This window comes from Callorhinus ursinus, unplaced genomic scaffold (genome assembly GCF_003265705.2).
Source record: "Callorhinus ursinus isolate GAN/ISIS: 27379988/994484 unplaced genomic scaffold, GSC_fseal_2.0 scaffold50, whole genome shotgun sequence".
NCBI classification, from domain to species: Eukaryota; Metazoa; Chordata; class Mammalia; order Carnivora; family Otariidae; genus Callorhinus; species Callorhinus ursinus.
The window spans coordinates 8018607-8037517 of record NW_027397112.1 but is presented as its reverse complement, the minus strand read 5'-3'; the positions used below and the strand labels follow the sequence as shown (position 1 = coordinate 8037517).

The 18911-nt window shown below is 47.1% G+C and overlaps 1 protein-coding gene across 6 annotated transcripts in view; it reads right to left on the bottom strand.

The window, feature by feature from the left end:
* PECAM1 (platelet and endothelial cell adhesion molecule 1) overlaps positions 1-16819 on the bottom strand; it is a 71645-nt gene extending 54826 nt beyond the window's left edge. For 2 of the 6 annotated variants that reach the window (XM_073883264.1, XM_073883265.1), the window contains exon 1: positions 11948-11964. Coding sequence is in view for 1 of the 6 variants with exons in the window: in XM_025890311.2 (XP_025746096.1) it covers positions 16666-16701 (36 nt within the window). In the remaining 5 variants the exon portion in view is untranslated. Of the gene's footprint in view, positions 1-3309; positions 3398-11947; positions 11965-16567 lie in introns of those variants that run through there. The other 4 variants (XM_025890311.2, XM_025890314.2, XM_025890316.2 and 1 more) reach the window with 4 other exon arrangements.
* Positions 16820-18911: the final 2092 nt, after the last annotated feature.

Sequence of the window (18911 nt, the reverse complement as noted above, 5' to 3'; positions counted from 1 at the left end):
AGTAGAGAAACCACTCTGGTAACTTCTGGCGCCACAGAGAGACTGGCTGTACTGCTGGTCAGGTAATGGCGGCCATTGCTGGAAACTGGAAACAATGAAGCAGGGGCCAGCCTGATATCTCCTCAGGAAATGACTGGCCTTCCTGAGGGGCCACTGAACGCGGACTCTTTGTTTTAAAGGCACAAGTGACATTTGCCTCTAGTGCCCCTGACTCTCCTGTCTCACCTGGGTTTGGAGCCCCTTATCATGGCAAGGTAAGAGGGTTCTTCCCTCTTTCCAACCTCTACCCAAAGGGCTTCTCTCTTTGGACACCCAACAAGATCTCTCAATTTTTCCTGAGCACATCACCCCCACTCCCCGCCGCCCAGGAGCCTCTCTCCACACAGCGTTAAGTCTGGAGCTCCTGTCTTTCTTGGCAATGCTCTGGGACAGGGCTGAATTTTCCAGAAAATTGCAGGTTCGTCAGACAGACCAGCTGCCTTGGGGCAAACTCAGCTTGGTACCTGCTGTACCTAGGAGGCTGTCCTGGCTTCTGCAGTTGGTTTCAGGGTGGATAAAGGCAGCTCTGTGAGATATGTATGTTTTCTGGTGGCCCCCTCTAGCCTGTACCTTTATTTTATTTATTTATTTATTTTTTAAGTATGCTCCATGCTCAGTGTGGGGCTTGAACTCACGACCTTGGGATCAAGAGTCGCATGGCTCTAGGGACTGAGCCAACCAGGCAGCCCCAGCCTCTACCCTTAAATATACACAGAGTGTTATCAGGCCACAGGGAGCTTTCTAAGATATAAATCAGTTCCTTTCACTCCCTGGCTTGAAACCTTATGATGGCTCCCGACCGTCTTCCAGAGAAAGTCAGTTTATAATCCTCCACAATCCAGCCCTTGCTTACCTTTCCAGCCAAGTCTCTCACCAATTCTTTCCTGGCCCCTCATTGCTAGGACTTATAGTTCCCAGGACACATCACGTGTCTGCGCCTTTGTCTATATGCTACTCCCCCGCCTGGAGGACTCTGCCCCCTCTCCTTTTCTGGCCTCTTCCTACCCATGCATCGCAACTCAGTTTAGGCATCCACTCTTCCAGAATTCTCTCCTGTCTTCCCCACACTGAGCTGCCCTTCCTCTGCATCCCCCTCTGCATTCCTCACCTCCCTAGCCTTCCCTCTGTGAGACACTTTCTATAGTGTGCCATAATGGCCTGTCCTCCCCCAGTGGACTGCTGGCTGCATGATAACAGGGACAGTGCCTGGTACCCAGTAGGTGGTCAAAAAACATTGGTAGGGGGCGCCTGGGTGGCTCAGTGGGTTAAGCAACTGACTCTAGATTTTAGCTCAGGTCACGGTCTCAGGATCATGAGATCGAACCCCTGCATCGGCTGGAGCAGGAGCCGGGTGTGGGGTCTGCTTGGGATTCTCTCTCTCCCTCTGCCCCTCCCCCCACATGGCGAGTCCCCACCCTCTCCCTCTCTCTCTCTCTCTCTCTCTCTCAAAAAAACAAAAACAAAAATACTTTAGTACAGTGGATGATTGGGTGAATGAAGATAAGTTAACAGTATTGTCTGAATTAGATTATTACTGCCTTGAGGTCAGAGAGCATTGTTGTTTCTGAAACGCTACCCTCTGATACCGCCACGGGTAAAGTTAAGTCAGATTGGAACGCGGACAAATAGAAACCAGACTTCTCTGCCCTAGGGCAAATACCAAGAACTGATGGCTTCCAGCTAGAGAACAACTCCTCTCTCTGATCTATGGTTCAGTGGAAGTTCTGAGAAGAGCTATTGAAGAGCCATGCAGCATAAAAGAGTATTTTCTACTGTGTCATTTACTTTTGGTGTTTGGTACTCTCTATTCCCCACTGTAAACTCTTTCCTTTAGCAACCTACCAGAAATCACCCCCACCCACCCACCAAATTTCTATTTCTCGAGATAAAAGGAACACCATGAGTCCTAAAATAGATGGGGACTTCAAAGATAACCTTCACCTACAGCAGACTAACCAACTTTTGCTTCTCAAAGTGATGTTCAAGCAATGGTGGTAAATGCCCCACCCGATGCCCTTAAGTCCCAAAGTAAACTTCTAGGACTTAGTCATTGTTTCTTATACAATGCTAATCGTTTTAGAACACCATGAGAAAATAAAACTTCATTTCAAAATAAGTGTTAATATTTTAAAAGAAAAGCAGAAAAAAGACTGTATCCCACCACTCACACCATGCGCCAGGATAAATTCCAAATGGACCAACCATCTGAAAGGACAAATGAAGCCATAGGAGTTCTATAAGAAAACGTGAAGGAATTCCTCATGACCCTGGAATGGCGAAGGCTGGTCTAACTCTGACTTAAAATCCAGAAATTATAAAAGACTGACAGATTATACTCCATGAAAAAAGAGTTCTCCCCCCCCCAAAAAAAAGTTCAGTTAAGAGAAAAAATACAAACTGGAAAAAACATTTGCAATTTATATCATAGGCAAAGAGCTAACCTCTCTAACATGTAAATTAGCATGTAACCTCTCTAATAGCCATCCCACAGCCACCATCCCTCATTGCAAACACTTACCTGCTTTCTGTCCTTACAGTTACGTTTGCATTCCTAGAATTTTATAAAAATGGAATTATACAGTACATACTTGGGGGGTGTCTATCTTCTTTCAATCAGCGTCGTCAATTATTAATTTTTTTATTGCTGAGTGGTATTTCATTGCATGAATATATCAGTTTGCTTATCCTTATTTATTAATGAACATTTGAGTTGTTTCCAATTTTGAGCTTAGAGAGAGAGCTGCTTGACCGTGCCTTTGTGTGGACATACACTTTCATTTCTCCTGGGTAAATAATGGTATGGTAGGTGTATGTCTAACATTTCAAGAAACTGCCAAACTGTTTTCCAAAGCGGCTATAGCATCTTACACTCCCGTCAGCGATGTCTGAGAGTTCCGGTGGCTCCACACATTACCAGCTTCGGTGCTGGGGCTCTCCAAGCAACAGAGAGCCCAAACTGGAAGTTCCAGACAAGGCTTTTACTGGGCTTATGTTAGAGCTCCAGGGAGACAGCACAAAGGGAAGGGTCCCTCCAGCTGGCTCGCTGAGCAAAGGCCAGGGAAAGATTGTCAAGAGGCTGAGGCAGGAAAGGAGTGGCTGGAACAGGTAAAGGGGGGGAGAGATGCAGGAACTGGGGAGCACAGGCACTGGACAGGACGTGCTTTATCATGCATCGCTCGTCTGGTTGGCATGTTAAATCTCCACCCAGGGCGTGATTTTTAGTCCTGTGATGAGGGGGAAAGTCGGTGAAAGGTCAGTGCTGGGGCCCACCTGAGCGCAGACTGGTTTGGTTCAGTCTTCACCAGTCTTGGTAGTGGAGTCCCTCCTCTAGTGAGCAGCCTGCGTCCACGTTCCTGCAGGATTCGCACAGGGATTCAGCCATCAAGGGGCGCTGGAGGGACGCATGGGTGGCTCATTGGGTTAAGCATCTGCCTTCAGCTGAGGTCATGATCCCAGGGTCCTGGGATGGAGACCCTAGTGGGACTCCCTGCTCAGCGGGGAGCCTGCTTCTCCCTCTGCCCCTCCCCCTGCTCCTTCTCTCTCTTTCTCTCTCTCTCTGACAAATAAATAAAATCTTAAAAAAATAAACAAAAAAAGGAACGCTGGATTTTTGGGGTCTGGGTTGAGGGCTTGGAGTACTGTCCCTTGGTCTGTCTCAATTTGAGCTATTCTAGGCCCCTTGACTTTCCCTTATGAATTCTAAAATCAACTTCTCAATTTCTACCAAAAAAAAAAAAAAGCCCTCTGAGATTTTGATCGGAATTGCATTGAATCTGCAAACCAATTTGAGGAGAAGTGACATTTTAACCTGATCGAGAGTATTCTGGCCCAGTGACACAGCATCTCTCTCCATACACAACAATACTGTATAGTTTTAGTGTATTTTTCCTTAGAAACCTTATGTCTCTTTTAGTTTTTTTAAGTCACGTTAATGTACTACCTATTAAAAATCGAATTAGGAAATTAAATTCTAAAATAAAAGCTGTGCCTCAGGTGTTAGAAATCATTTGGAATGTCTGCTGTGTCCACCCCACGGCCCGGGAGCCAAGTCCACACGAGGCTGATCCTTCACGGGAGAGCCCCCCCCCATCCCCTGGGGGTCTATCTCCCTCCCTCTTTCTGCAGAAACCCCTCTTTCTAGCTCTCGAGGCAATCTCTTCCTCCTCTCTTGCCCCTGGCTGTGATGTAAGAACAGAAGTATATATCCTCCCTCATTTATTTTATTCATTGAAAAGATGATCAGGCTCCTTACTCTTTGTGAGGTATGAATGTCTTAATAAAAATTAAAAATGTATAAACGGAAGGTTTTCTAATTCACTTTTTTTAAAAAATCATAAATTCAGTGGCTTTTTATATGTGTGTGGCCCTCACATAGCTCTCCCCTTCCTGCCCTTTGTCCTGAGTGGACTCCTTAATAGAAAAAAAAAAAAGAAAGAAAGAAGTTCCTCAAATGATTTTGCTCCCTTCTTCCTCTTCTTGGTGAGAGGGAATTGAAGGAGAACAGAGCAGTTTCTGCATGCTGTCTTCTACCTTCCAACGCCAGGGAAATCACACAAATCTGGAACACAGCAATTCGTTCACTGCAGGAAGAAACTGCTGTAATAAACCTCAGGAAGTGCTTTTTCTGAGAAGCCAGGGGTGGGATCGGGAAAGAGTTGGGGAGGAGGCGGCAGGTCGGAGAGCTACAGCACCAGGCAGGGCTGACCACCCCATCTCTTTCACGGCCACGGCAAGAAGGTACTGACCATTCCCCCAGCCGGTGGCTACAGCTCTGCCGCAGGAAACTTGGCGAGTCCAGGAGCAGGACTAAGCCACCATTCGCTGAATTTGGAAGTCACTGCAATGGAAGACTAAGCCTGGTTGGTGTTCCGTCCCTTCTCTGTAGTTTAATAGCTTCTGTGTTTTGAGGTTCACTTTCCATGCCTGTAAAATGCTGATAATATGCCCATTCTACCCATCTCACAGGCTTGTTACAGAGATCAAAGCACAGGTAACCAGCAGGGCACCCTAAGAACACAGTAGCAATAGTTAGAGGTCTCGTTTGGCCCCCAGCTCACCTGATCTGAATTACTGCTCCGGCAACTCAACTCAACTTAACTCAGCTTAACTTAATGAGCTCAAGGGGAGGAGCCCAAAGGCCCTAATTCAGTGCCCACCCAGGTGCTGTTCTTGCAGCCCCAGTTGCCTCACAGAGATGGGCAGCTAGGCCAAAGGGAGGCAGGGGGAAACCTTGTGTGTGTGTGTGGGGGTGACTTAGGGTAGGGGGAGAGGGTCAATGTTGTTTCATCCCCTGCTGGAGGCCCCCCTCCAGTGACAGGGGATAAGATTGTATTTTAACTCGTGGCTGTAGGCATTTTTGTCTTTCACAGGCACCTTCCTCCATTAAAAAAAAAAAAAATTATATTTTGCAACTCCATTGTATAAGCAGGAATGTATTAGAGTTATATTTATATTAAAACACTTCTTTGACCTAAAGTTCCTTTTTATTCTTCAGATTACAAAATAACTTTCTTCATGGGCCCCTAAAAGTATCATGGAGCCTGGCACTGTGCTTCCTGTGTCTAATGGACAAGTTGGCCCTAATGGCAGTCAGCCACACAACAGCCTAAGGGGCCAAGGAGTCTGCTGTGTTCTGCTCTGAGTTGCCCAGGCACTGGCCTAGGAATAGGACCAAGAGCACTACCATGTCTCAGGTGCCAAAATGAAAACACTCTACAGGTATTTGTGCATTCTCTTCCAAAGCGCAACCAACAAAAAAGAGATGAATTGGACTTCGTTGAAATTACAAACTTGTGTGGCAAAGGACACCATCAAGAAGTTGAAAGGCAATTCACAGAATGGGAGGAAATATTTGGAAATCATATATCTGATGAGGATCCAGAATATATAAGGAGCTCTTATGACTCAACAACAAAAAGACAACCATTTTTTTAAAAAATAGGCAGAGGACTTGAATAAATATTTGGCCAATAACCACATGAAAAGATGCTCAACATCATTAGTCATTAGGGGATTGTAAATCGAAACCACAATGAAATATCACTTCATACCCAGTAGAATAACTATCATTAAAAAGACAGACAATAATAAGTGTTGGTGAGCATGTGGGGAAGCTGGAACCCTCACACGTGAGTGGAAGGATTGCAAAATGATGCAGCCACTTTGGAAAGCAGTCCAGCAATTCCTGGAAAGGTTGCAAATAGAGTTACCATGTGATCCAGCAGCAATTCTATTCTTAGGTATAGACCCAAAGGAAATGAAAACATGTTTACACAAATACTTATATGCAAAAGTTTATAGCAGCATTATTAATAATATCCAAAAAGTAGAAGGTATGCAAATGTCTATCAGCTGATGAATGGATAAACAAAATGTGGTATATCCATACAATAGAATATTTGGCAGAAAAAAGAATGAAGTATGGATGAAACTTGCTACAGTATGGATGAACCTTGAAAATGTCATGCTAAGTGAAAGAAGCCAAATATGAAAGGCCACATATTATATGACTCTATATCTATATATATGAAATGTCCAAAATAGACAAATCTCTAGAGACAGAAGTAGATGAGTAGTTTCAGAGGGCCAGGGGAGTTGGAGGAAATAAGAGTGACTGCTAATGGGAAAGGAGTTTCTTTGTAGGGGTGCTTACAAAGTTCTAAAAGTCGGGGCGCCTGGGTGGCACAGTCGGTTGAGCGCCCGACTCTTGGTTTTGGCTCAGGTCATGATCTCAGGGTCTTGGGATCCAGCCCCGAGTCAGGCTCCATGCTCAGTGCAGAGTCTGCTGGAGATCCTCTCTCTCCCTCTTCCTCTGCCTCTCCCACTTGTGCTCTCTCTCAAATAAATAAATCTTAAAAAAAAAAGAAAAAGCATTGAAAAAAAGTTCTAAAACTCGAGTGTGAATACTTGAATAGTTGCACAATTCTGTCAGTAGACTAAAGACCATTGAATTGTACACTTTAAACAGTTGAATGGTACGGTGTATGAACTACATCTCCATAAAGCTGTTATTTTAAAAGCCCTAGGAAGCAGGTGTTTTAGTTTCTTGGAGCTGCTGTAACACATTCCCACAAACTTGGGGGTTTAAGACAACACAAACTTATTCTCTCACAGTTCTGGAGGGCAGAAATACAAAATCAGTACCACTGGACCGAAACCAAGGTGTCCGCAGGGCCACACTTCCTCCAGAGGCCCCAGCTCCAGCCTCTCCAAGCTTCTGGGGGCTGCCAGCATCCGTGGCCGTGGCCGCATCACACCCATCTGCGAGGCCAGCATCTTCAGAGGTCCCTCTGTTTCATCTTCTCATTGCCTTCTCCCCCTGTGTGTCAAATCTCCCTCTGCCTCTCTTTTAAGGACACTTGTGATGGCATTTAGGGCCCACCCAGATAATTCAGCATAATCTCTCCATCTCAAGATCTCTGACTGATCACATCTGCAAAGACCTTTTTTTCCTGTTAGGTAACGTTCACAGGTTCCAGGAATTAGGACCTGATATCTGTGGGGGCTGCTATCAGCCCTCTACACGTGGGGTCAGGATCGCTGTCAGAGATGCGGAAATGGAGGTAGAAGGTGAAGCATCAACCAGTTCTCAGGGTCACATCTGCCAGGCTGTGTCTGTCTGGCTTGCTCTGAGGCCTCCAATCACTGGCCTTGAAGAATACCTTCCTGACAGAAAAAGATCCAGCCCTGTACCTGACACACATGAATCATAAGACCAGGACCAGCTTCCCAGGTATGTAATCTGGGCAGTCACACAGGGCCTGTGCTCAGAAGGGGCCATGCTTGGTTTAATGCTCTGCTGTCACCATCTTGACATTATATTTTATTTTATTTTATTTTTTTTATTTATAGGACATGTGAACAGGGGAGGGGCAGAGGGAGAGGGAGAGAGAGAATCTGAAGCAGACTCCATGCTGAGCACAGAGCCAGACATGGGGCTCGATCTCATGACCCTGAGATCATGACCTGAGCTGAAATCAAGAGTCGGATGCTTAACCGACTGAGCCACCCAGGTGCCCCACCATCTTGAAATTCTTAATCATTTTTGGTAAAGGGGCACTGCATTTTCATTTTGCACTGGATCTGCAAATTATGGAACTGGCCCTGCATGTGACTTTGGGCAGGAAAAGGAACCAATGAGATGAGGTGGGTGGAAAGGCTGCCCTGTGCTCTGGCCTCCCCTCAGTGCCAGGCTCCCTGACCCCACCAGCTATCCTCTCTGCTTGGAGCTCTTCCTGACCCCCAACCCCAGCTAGCTAACTCTTCGCCCCCAGGCTCAGTTCAAAGCAGACTCCTAGCCCTGAGCAGAGTTCTGGTTGCATATTCTCAAAGCACCTGTCGCTGTTGGTAATCCTCTATTTGTCTGCATGAGCCTTAAGAAGGGTAACCCCTAGTAGGCTATCAGCTCAGCAAGGGCAGGCGTGGGTCTGTTGGGCTCACTGCAGTGTCCTGTGACACAGTGATCCCTGCATGAATCTTTGCTAAATGAGTTCAAGAGCTGGGAAGACAGCTGGGATGTAACAGTCATCAGGTGCAATGGTGATGCCTGGACCGTGGCGTCGGATTCTTTCTCCATGGCTGGCCTCAGCACTGAGCTGGACTCCTGGGGGGCAGATGGAAGGCCAGTGTCAGCCCCTTGTCCTGTGAGGCAAGATACGGCCCCGAAGGGAGGGCAAGCCCAAGGCCAATGGAAGTGCCCAGGGCCTGAGGAGTCCACAGGAGTGAGGGAGGAAGCACATCCTCTTGCATGAGAGGCGGTTTGGGTTGGAAGTGGGCTGGGCCAGGCATCCTGAGAGGCCCCTGGCAATCACCTCTGCCTGCCTTGTTAGTAAATAGAAATACCTGACAGCCAGTTACATTTGAATTTCACATAAGCAACAAGTCATTTTGTCGTAGATGTAGGTCCCAAGTATTGCACGGGACATACCAGAACAGGATTTGGTCTCCCTGAAATTCAGATGTAAGTGGGCATCCTGTAGTTTATCTGATAGCTGTCACTTCAGGACCCCTCTGTTTCAGGAATGCTTCTGCTAAACTGGAGTCATGTGTAGAAAGACCAGAACGTTTGGGGCGTTAGCAGTGGATTTCCCCATTTTTTAAATTTTTCAGGTGATTTGAGGGGACACAAGGGAAAATGGGCACTAAATGGGGCTGCAGATGGGAGGGAGTGTCAGAAACATAGGTCCGGCCCAGGACCAGGAGGTCAGCAAAGACGCCTCCCTGCAGAGGGATGGCCTCTCTCTTCCCTAGCAGGCACCCCACTAAACACCAGGAAAGACAAAGGCCTGGCCCTGCCCTCAAGGGGTTTGGAGGCTGATTTATCAACAGATTATTTAGCAAAGAGTCAGACATGCTGAGAGAAGCTCCCCCTAGAAGACAGAAGATGAGAGGTGGCCTCCCCTGGATGTTCCTCTCTCGTTTCCCTCATCAGTCTAAGGTGGAAAACCAGATCTACCTCCAAGACCAGTGCCTTTATCCGTCTTCTTGACAATTGATTTTATCCTCTGACTTCTTCTTCCCAGTTTTGAATCATCCACAGATTTTATCAGATGGTCACCAGGGTCCTCATCCAAGTCATTAATAAAAATATTCGGTAGATTAAGATAGAGCCCTATGGCACTCTACCAGAAATTTGCCTCAATCTCAAGTGGACTCCCCGCTGAGTGTGGAGCCCAACACCAGGCTCGATCTCAGGACCCTGAGATCATGACCCGAGCCGAAATCAAGAGTCAGACACTTAACCGACTGAGCCACCCAGGCACCCCCGCCCTGGGCTGATCTTAATCAAAATCCTTTTGTTGGGGCGCCTGGGTGGCTCAGTCGTGAAGCGTCTGTCTTCGGCTCAGGTCATGATCCCAGGGTCCTGGGATCAAGTCTCGCATTGGGCTCCCTGCTCAGCGGAGAACCTGCTTCTCCCTCTCCCACTCCCCCTGCTTGTGTTCCTTCGCTCGCTGTGTCTCTCTCTGTCAAATAAATAAATAAAATCTTTAAAAAAATCCTTTTGATATAAATGTTTAACAAGCTACAAATTCCCTTCCTCTGCTATCATGTATCCCACACATCTCCATGAGGATGTGAGGCTTCTTTTTTTTTTTTTTTTTAAGATTTTATTTATTTATTTGACAGAGAGCGAGACAGCGAGAGAGAGAGCACAAGCAGGGGGAGTGGGAGAGGGAGAAGCAGGCTTCCCACAGAGCAGGGAGCCCGATGCGGGGCTCGATCCCAGGACCCTGGGACCATGACCTGAGCCGAAGGCAGACGCTTAACGACTGAGCCACCCGGGCGCCCCGGATGTGAGGCTTCTTTGTGAGGATGTCCTAGGTGCTTGATCAAATCCAGAGGTACTAGCGAACTATACATCCATTAGATGGCGGCCACTCTCGATACTATCCTAGCAGCAGTGGTAGCAGATAACAATAATAAATAATGGAATTTTTTTTGTCTTCACTCTCCTTTTTCTGTCCTTTCTATCCAAGATGAAGTAAACTTGGCTAAAATAAGAGGAAACCTTAATTGGTTTATCATAAGTTCAAGGAGGAATTACCCTGCCAGGAACAACTCTTGCGGGGGAGGGGTGGGAAACGGTCATGGTTTATCTAGAAATCAGCAAAATGAATTTTAGATACAAAAAGTGACTGGTTTAAAGTACAAGCAGTTTCCAGCTTATCATCAGATGGTTTTGATCCAGGAGTTTGTTTTTATGTTGGCTGTTGAGCAAATGCTAACTGTAGTCAGAAAACAGTCTGACAAACACTGATTAGGTTCTCTGCTCGGCACCCACAAGCCATTTATCCACAATGAGGCTGAAATCATAACTGGGCCTCAAGTCTCTTCAAGCTCCCAGACTTGAGCCCCTCTTAATTCCAGGGGAAGATCTGGTCGTTTCCCTTCCCTGCAGGTGGGACCCAGGAGGGAGCTGCCTGCATGCAGGGATTACTTTTAAATCCACAGTCTATAACTTAAAGACATTGTTAATCGGGCATAATCCCCTCATTTGGGGGACTTCCCAGCAGGAACAGTGTCCCCATCCCTCACATCACCCCATCCGTGGCTGTAGACTCCCACCTATAGAGTTCCAGAGCCTCACCTGGCCTGGGAAAAGGTGGCGGCCATTTCTCTCACCTGTTTTCTTAAGCCCCCAAAATGTTCTGACTTTAGAAGGTGGGGGAGAGGGGCGCCTGGGTGGCTCAGTCGGTTAAGCATCTGCCTATGGCTCAGGTCATGATCCCAGGGTCCTGGGATCGAGCCCTGCATCGGGCTCCCGGCTCCGTGGGGAGCCTGCTTCTCCCTCTCCCTTTGCCTGCCACTCTGCCTACTTGTGCTCTCTCTCACTCTGTCAAATAAATAAATAAAATCTTAAAAAAAAAAAAAAGAAGGTGGGGGAGATAGGGAATTCCAAAGCCACAGATCCCAGGGGCCTTGATATCTACCCTCTACAAAACTCCAGCAGATTATTTAATAGGTATGTGAAAACTTCATGATATGTCTAAGCATCCTCTAAAATCTTTTCCTAGCGAGTGATGTTGGCTCACACAGTGTGCAGAACCTCAATAAAGGCTGTTGAAACAAACAAACAAAATTATGAAAGGGACCCAGACCTCTGCTGTTGGGAGTTAGAGAAGGGTGGAGAACGGGGAGTCGGAGCCAGGCCTGACAGAGCTGCCTGTGAGGGTCACGCCCAGGAAAGGTCAGGCCAGGTATTAAGGACTAGACACGGCCTGGGTCGGGAGTAGAGGAGGAGTGCTCAGTGCAGGGACTGAGAGGGGGCGCCTAGCACCCAACAGACAGGTGCAGATCGGAGCAGAACTCTCCCAGGTGCTGGCAGAGGGCACTTGCAGCTTCCAGGCATGAGGTGGAAATGACCAGAAACCAGCAGGATCTTCTAAAAATAAGTCAGGACAAAGTGAACCTGGTTTCTTTTGTTGTCAGGGTTACGAGATTGTTGCAACAGTAATATACTGCAGGTACAGGTCTGAATTTCAGCAAGACATCTGACCAGGTATGTCCTGGGGTCCTCATGGAGAAGTGTTGGTATCTGCAACGTATGGGACAATTAAATCAAAAGAGCTTTGACCAAGGGCAATTCAAAGGGCATCTCTAATGGACTGAAGATGCCACTTTCAGACATCTGAAAAGCCAGGAGTCTTCCTCCCACTGCTGGTCAACTTTATGGCTGGCTCACACCTGACTCTCGAGAGCATGCTGCTTGGATGACACAGCACTGGGAGGGATAGCTAAGGGGCCAACCGACAGACTCAGTGGTCAAAAGAGTGTCACTAGGAGGGAGCGATGGGCCAGGCTATGGTCCATCATAGAAAGTTAAGCTCCTGATCTTAGTTCCCAGAGACCACTTCACATGAATATTCTGTTTTGCTGCCTGAAGGATGTGACTAAGTTAACTGAATTTTACTTTCTTTCTGAATTACAATTTTTTGTTTCATGCTGAATAACTAAAATTTAAAAAATGAATTTTTATGTAAAAAAAAAAAAGTGGAACTTTTACAAACACAGGATGAGGGAAATGTCAATTAACAGAACAATGCATGGGAAAGACTGATGAGTTGGAAGGAGCCTGGCCGTCAACATTGCAGGCCACATGAACAGAGGTAAGGAGTTCAGAAGAGGGAAGGAGACAGCCCCACTGCATGTTGTCATGCAAGCTCGGTTACATGGGTGACACCCAGACACATGTAGACACGTGACAAAAATGCTAAGGTAGGAGCTTCACACCACATCCTGAGAGGAGCATTTGAAGGAAATGGGAATGTTAAGATTAAGAAAGAAGATCTGGGGGAGCATCTGATAATTATCTTTAAATAATTGCATTGTTTTTATGTGAAAGAGAAATTGGACTTTTTTTCTGCCTCCGGGTAGAAATTACAGGGAGGTATATTCCAGTTAGAACTGTGCAACCAGCCAGTGAGGACAAGTTTTAGGAGGGTTTTTAAAGACAGCTGAGAGAGAGAGAAGGAGATGTTTCTAGATGGCTTCAGAGACGCCCCTGGGCCGATGTTGGGCAAATACAGCCCCCAGCAAGGGCAAGTGTGCATGCTCGTTCCTGAGGACTCCGGCAGCCATGCAGGCCACACCTCCTCTCTCTAGGGGGAAATTGTGCCCACTGAACATCTCTTCATCTTACTCATAAATATACTACTAAGATGGCAAATACTGGTCAAAACCAACGCCATGGGTCAGAGCAGTGTTCCTGCTGATTACCAGGGCTAAAGACAAAGGAAAAGGAAAGAAGAAAGTTGTCATCCCAAAGGTGGGTAAGGGGCCTCTGTTACTCATGGGCTGGGATCACAGTTCTGGCTCGATGCTAGAAGGACCATGACGTTGTTTGAGGAGCTCATGGATGACCAGCCAGCAGCAAGAAAATGCATCTCTGTCCCTGTCGTGGAAACTTGAGCAGATCAGTCTGACCACTCAAACAGCAAGCACGACAGGCACTAAAACAAAAAGGAAAACAAAACATAGCCTAGGAGCTCCCAGTCTTCATTCCCTGGAGGTGGGGTGCGGGGCGGGGGGTGGCGGTGGCAGAATGACAAAGCCCCCACCCCCCCGATTGAGGAAGAAAGGGGCCCATCTGGGAGTGAGCAAGACTGGCTAACGTTGGGAGGGCTGGCCCGAACTTGATTTTGAGGGCGAAGCCTCCATACTGGGATTTTCTCTGCAAAATGAGATATAATTCTCCCCTCACAGTCTCCTTGAAACAACCTTCAGTGAAGCCCTGCATCATTTTATTTTTTTATTTTTTATTTTTTAAAAGATTTTTTTTATTTATTTGACATAGACACAGCAAGAGAGGGAACACAAGCAGGGGGAGTGAGAGAGGGAGAAGCAGGCTTCCCCTGGAGCAGGGAGCCCGGTGCGGGGCTCGATCCCAGGACCCTGGGATCATGATCTGTGCCGAAGGCAGATGCTTAACTGACTGAGCCACCCAGGGGCCCCAAGCCCTGCATTATTTTAAATCGATTTGGAGAGAGGTTTCTGCTAAAATGTATGGAGCGTTTAGCATGTCTCATTGACCGTCTCGTTGAATCCTGTGAATCAGAGGCTACTAGTAATCTCATGTTACAGGAGAAAAACGAGACTCTCAGAGAGCTTAGTACACTTGCCCAAGCTCCCACAGCCAGTTTAAGTGGTAAAGCCTGTTGGAATCTCAGATGCCTGACTCCCAAGGCCTGAACTCCTTGAGCAAACACCTCTAGAGGAAAAACATTTCAGGGTTTCTTGAAATGCCCCCCCTCAAATAGGAAAATCTTTGGCTTTGAACAAAGACAAATGGGGTCAAAGTCTGAAAAAGGTGAAAAACACAGAGTATGAAATATTTATTCACCAAGGTTATTCTAGGATGTAATCCTTCAATTTGTTCTATACAACTGTCTGAATGCTTCCTGTTTCTTTATAGCTTCATTACCTGGACAGATACATACAAATAAAAAAAGGCAGCCAAGTTGGGGTATGAGAACATGCATAGGAAACAGTGCTTCTAGATAGACATGAGATCCATGTGATTTGGAACCAAGCTGGGAGCCTGTATAAATTTTCAAATATTGAGACTGTGAGGATGCATGTGGCTTTCCAAATGGATCCCTCACAAACCTCAAGGATCTGCTTTAATTAGAGCTGTTTAAAACATCACCAGTTGCCCAGAGAAATAAAAAGCATGGGTTCACACAAAACCCTGCACATTGATGTTTGCAGCAGCTTTATTTGTAACTCCAGCTTTCCCCAAAAAAGCTGGAATCAGTCCAGATGTCCTTCAGTGGGTGAAGGGTTAGGTAAATGGTGGTACATTCATACTATGGGATATTTCTCAGCAATAAAAAGGAACAAAATGGAGGCACCTGAGTGGCTCAGTTGGTTAAGCGGCCAACTCCGGATTTCGGCTCAGGTCATGATCCCGGGGTCCTGGGATCAAGCCTTGTGTCCAACTCTGCTCTTGGTGGGGAGTCTACTTGAGGGTTCTCTCTCTCCCTCTGCCCCACCCCCATGCACTCCTTCGCTCTCCCTAAAACAAACAAATAAATCTTTTTTAAAAAAGAAACAAACTGTTTGCAACAAATTGAATGAATCTCCAGGAAAATATGCTGAGCGAAAAAAGCCAATTCCCCCAAATATGATTCTACTTCGCTAACATTTTTAAAGTAACAACATTTTATAAACGGAGGACAGATAAGCGGCTTCCAGAGACTGGAGATGGGGGCCGGGAAGGAAGTGGGTACAGCTATGAGAGGGTGGGCCCCTGTTGTGCCAGACGTGTATCTGGACTGTGGCGGCAGATACATAAACCCACAGAGGTGCTGAAGCTGCGCACACACCAACACAAAGTATACGTGAAAATGGGGAGATGAAATAAGATTAAATAAGATCATGGGTTGTATCAATGCCAGTGTCCTGGTTGTGCTATTATACTATAGTTTTGCAAAATGTTACCACTGGGGGAAACCAGGCAAAGTGTGCAGGGATCTCTCTGAATTATTTGTTACAAATGCATGTGAATCTACTGTTACATCAATCAAAATTTCTGTTTTTAAAAAATGGACCAGAGGCACCTGGGTGGCTCAGTCGGTTAAGTGTCTGCTTTTGGCTCAGGTCGTGATCCCAGGGTTCTGGGATCGGGTCCTGCATCGGGCTCCCGGCTCAGCAGAGAGCCTGCTTCTCCCTCTCCCTTTGCTGCACCTCCTGCTTGTGCTCCCTCCCTCCCTCTCTCTCTCTCTCTGTCAAATAAATAAAATATTTTTTAAAAAATGGGCCAGGTCCTTGCTGCTGAAGCTCTGGTCGTCTGTTCTGACACAGTTGTTGGGGGGTGACTGCGTTCGGTGGCCTCTCTGGCCTCCAGCCCTCCAATTTTCCTGATGTCTTACGGGGAGTGACACCCTTCAAGGTGGTTGAGGGGGGAGTCCTTTATGCGAAAGCCCTCTCTTTCTGCTGGTCCCACAGGCACAGAGTGAATCAGGGAGGACCGGAATGCCCTCCTCAAAGAGGCTTATTCTTGTTCCAAGAGGAAGAGGGGATCTGAGCTGCATTTGGCAAGACCATGTCTGTCACCATCTGCTTCTCCCTAACGCTGGGGCTCCCCTGGGATCTAGGGCTTCAGGCCACTCCACTGACAGAAAACATGAATCTTCACACTGCTACTTAGAACCTGAAAACAACTTGGAAATACTCCCCCGGGGTGACAAGGAGCAAACATGCTCCAAATAAAGGGACATTCCTGGTGGAAAGTAAACAGAAACATTTTGAGACCTAGGAAAATCTTGGATGTTCAAGGAGGTAAAGGAGGATTTTTTGAACATTATTCTAGAGATGCATTGAAATGCCCCAGCTCCTCAGTGGAATATTTCCCTCCCAGATAATTTCATGATCAGTTGCATCAGAAAATTAACCTCATGTGGACCTCTGGGACAGGAAAATGGAAAAATGTGAGGTGTCCTTAGTCCCTTCTTCCCCCATAGGATGAGACCAAAGAGCCACCCCTTAGGCTGGCTTATAGAGACAGTCCCTGAGGTTGGCTGTGACTTACTCGAGCAGCCAGAATGGGGTCTGCTGAGCCTGGCAGTGTCTCAAGACTTCCTGGCCAGCGAGCTTCCTTCACTGTCTCTGGGATCCCCACTTACGTGCCTCCTGTGTCCTCACATCCAGGACCTGGCACGGCATGTGTGATGGCAGGCCCAGGGTGCTCTGACCCAGGCACTGGCTTCTCAAGAGTGACCCGAGGGCTGGGCCAACCCCAGCAGAGACAGCTCTCACCAGGCCCCAGCTGACATCCTCTGAAACCCACATGAATGTGGAAGTGACTGATGATGACACAGTGGGCCTGTTCCCTGAATGCTAATCCCAGGGCATTTGCATCTCCCCTCGCTATCCTCATCTGCCCTCCATTGGCAAGCCCTACCCTCTGAGCGACAGATTTCTCTTGGGGGTCTCCATAAGTGGGTGGGCTGTGCCCTGCCCATAATCACCTCTGCCCTGCCCTTGGCTTTGCCCACACAGAGGGATGTTGAGTTGAAGTTTTTGGGCCCCCTAACACAATGCTACCTGAGACTGCCTACAAATCCATTTTTAAAACTTTCCTAGCTAGGAAAGCTGAAGGAAGGGGAAAAGCAGGGCCCCAGTTCAGCCCTGGAGGCTGCATTGTTCTTTGGCCGCTGCTTACCCAGAAGGCCCCCCCCAGCCCCTGGGGAATCAAATGAGATTGTTTTTCCCAAGATCCAGCTCTTCAGGTGTGAGCTGCAGTTCTTGGACAACAGTTACTGTGGCATTTCTGCAACAGGAAAGAGGAAGGAACTTGTGAACTGTGAGCCATGGCATCAACAATGTGCGCCCCCAACCAGCCGCCAGCAAAGAGGAAAAGAGCTCAGTTTCCATAGCGATAAATCACGAGGAAGCCAGTGAGGGATAGTCGGCAGGACGATTTTTCCCTTCCTCTGGTTCCCTGCAAACACGTTCCCAACTCCAGAGTTGGTTAGATGCCTGGCGCCTCGCCAAGCTGAGCCTCCAGAACCACACAGGTAGAGGAAGAAAGAGGAGGTCTCTGCCAAATGGAAATCCACACCGAAAATCCTCTGCTCCCGAGAGCACCGGAGAAGGGGCTTGGGCTCTTCTTAAAGGCATACACGGGGCACAGATGTGTGGACCACCCAGCAGGCCCCACACTGCATCACACCTGGGTGGCCATTCGCCATCTTTAAAGCTCTTCAATATGGATGCCCCATCCATCATTCTGTTTCATTACCTCACAGTATGCCCCGCGTGGGATCATGCTCTATGATGTGAGCCCCACAGCACAGTTACTATCAGCCTTTTTACAACAGAAGCACAGGCCTGGGGAGGGAGAAAGATGGGCCAGAGACAACTCATCCAGTTAAAATACCAGCTGTAATTCCAACTTCACTGAATGTCCTGTTTTTGGTTTTTTGCGGAATTTCAACTATGTTTATATTTATACGTATGTAAATATTTGCTATATTTTGTAAATACGTAAAGTTATGCAACTGCCATCACAATCTTGTCTTAGGACATTTCCATAATCCCCAAAGCTTCCTCTTGCCCATTTTCAGTCAGTCCCCGATTCCTCCCCAATTCCCAGGCAACAAGCAGTCTGCCTCCCCAGGCAACCAGCAGTCTGCCTCCCCAAGTCCCAGGCAACCAGCAGTCTGCGTTCTGGCCCCTATAGAGTTAAGGTAGGCTGTTTTTAAGTGGAGGGACTCAGCTGCTCCGCAACTTAGTTTAAAATCTAAGTATTTGCACGAAGAGTTTGGTTTCATTTTTCAGCAATTCAATCCTTATGGGCTGGGAGGGCTACATATACGAGTATGCACTTCCCTGCTCATAAGTGGATACCATCTTAAGAATTACACACCTAGTCAACAACCACCTGCCAACACACACACACACACACACACACACACACACACACTCACACATCATCAGCATCAGCATCAAAACCAAAAAGAAAAATTCCTCCTCTCTCCCTTCTGTGGGAGAGAAACTTTTTCACTTCCTCCAATAAAATGAGCTTTCCTGTATCTGTGGAGTTTGCTGATAGAATTGCATTTTCTCACCAATGATAGAGTATTATCTTTTTAGAATTAGGAGAGTGGCATTCCTCATGGTAAACACAGAACCACCTGCTGGGAGGTCTGGCTTCAAGCCATCCAAGTACCAAATTCTGACCCACTGTCAAAATGATAATCTGTTCTTTAAATGCGCCCCATCTGAGATCTACGAACTGACTCTTTTCTTGAATGAAAAGGACTTCTCAACATTCCACTCCGTACTCTTTACTTTCATGGTATTGTTTCAGTCCCAGAGGATTTCACAAAAACTGCCCCCAAACAGTGGGGCAGTGGCCGTTTGTACACCTA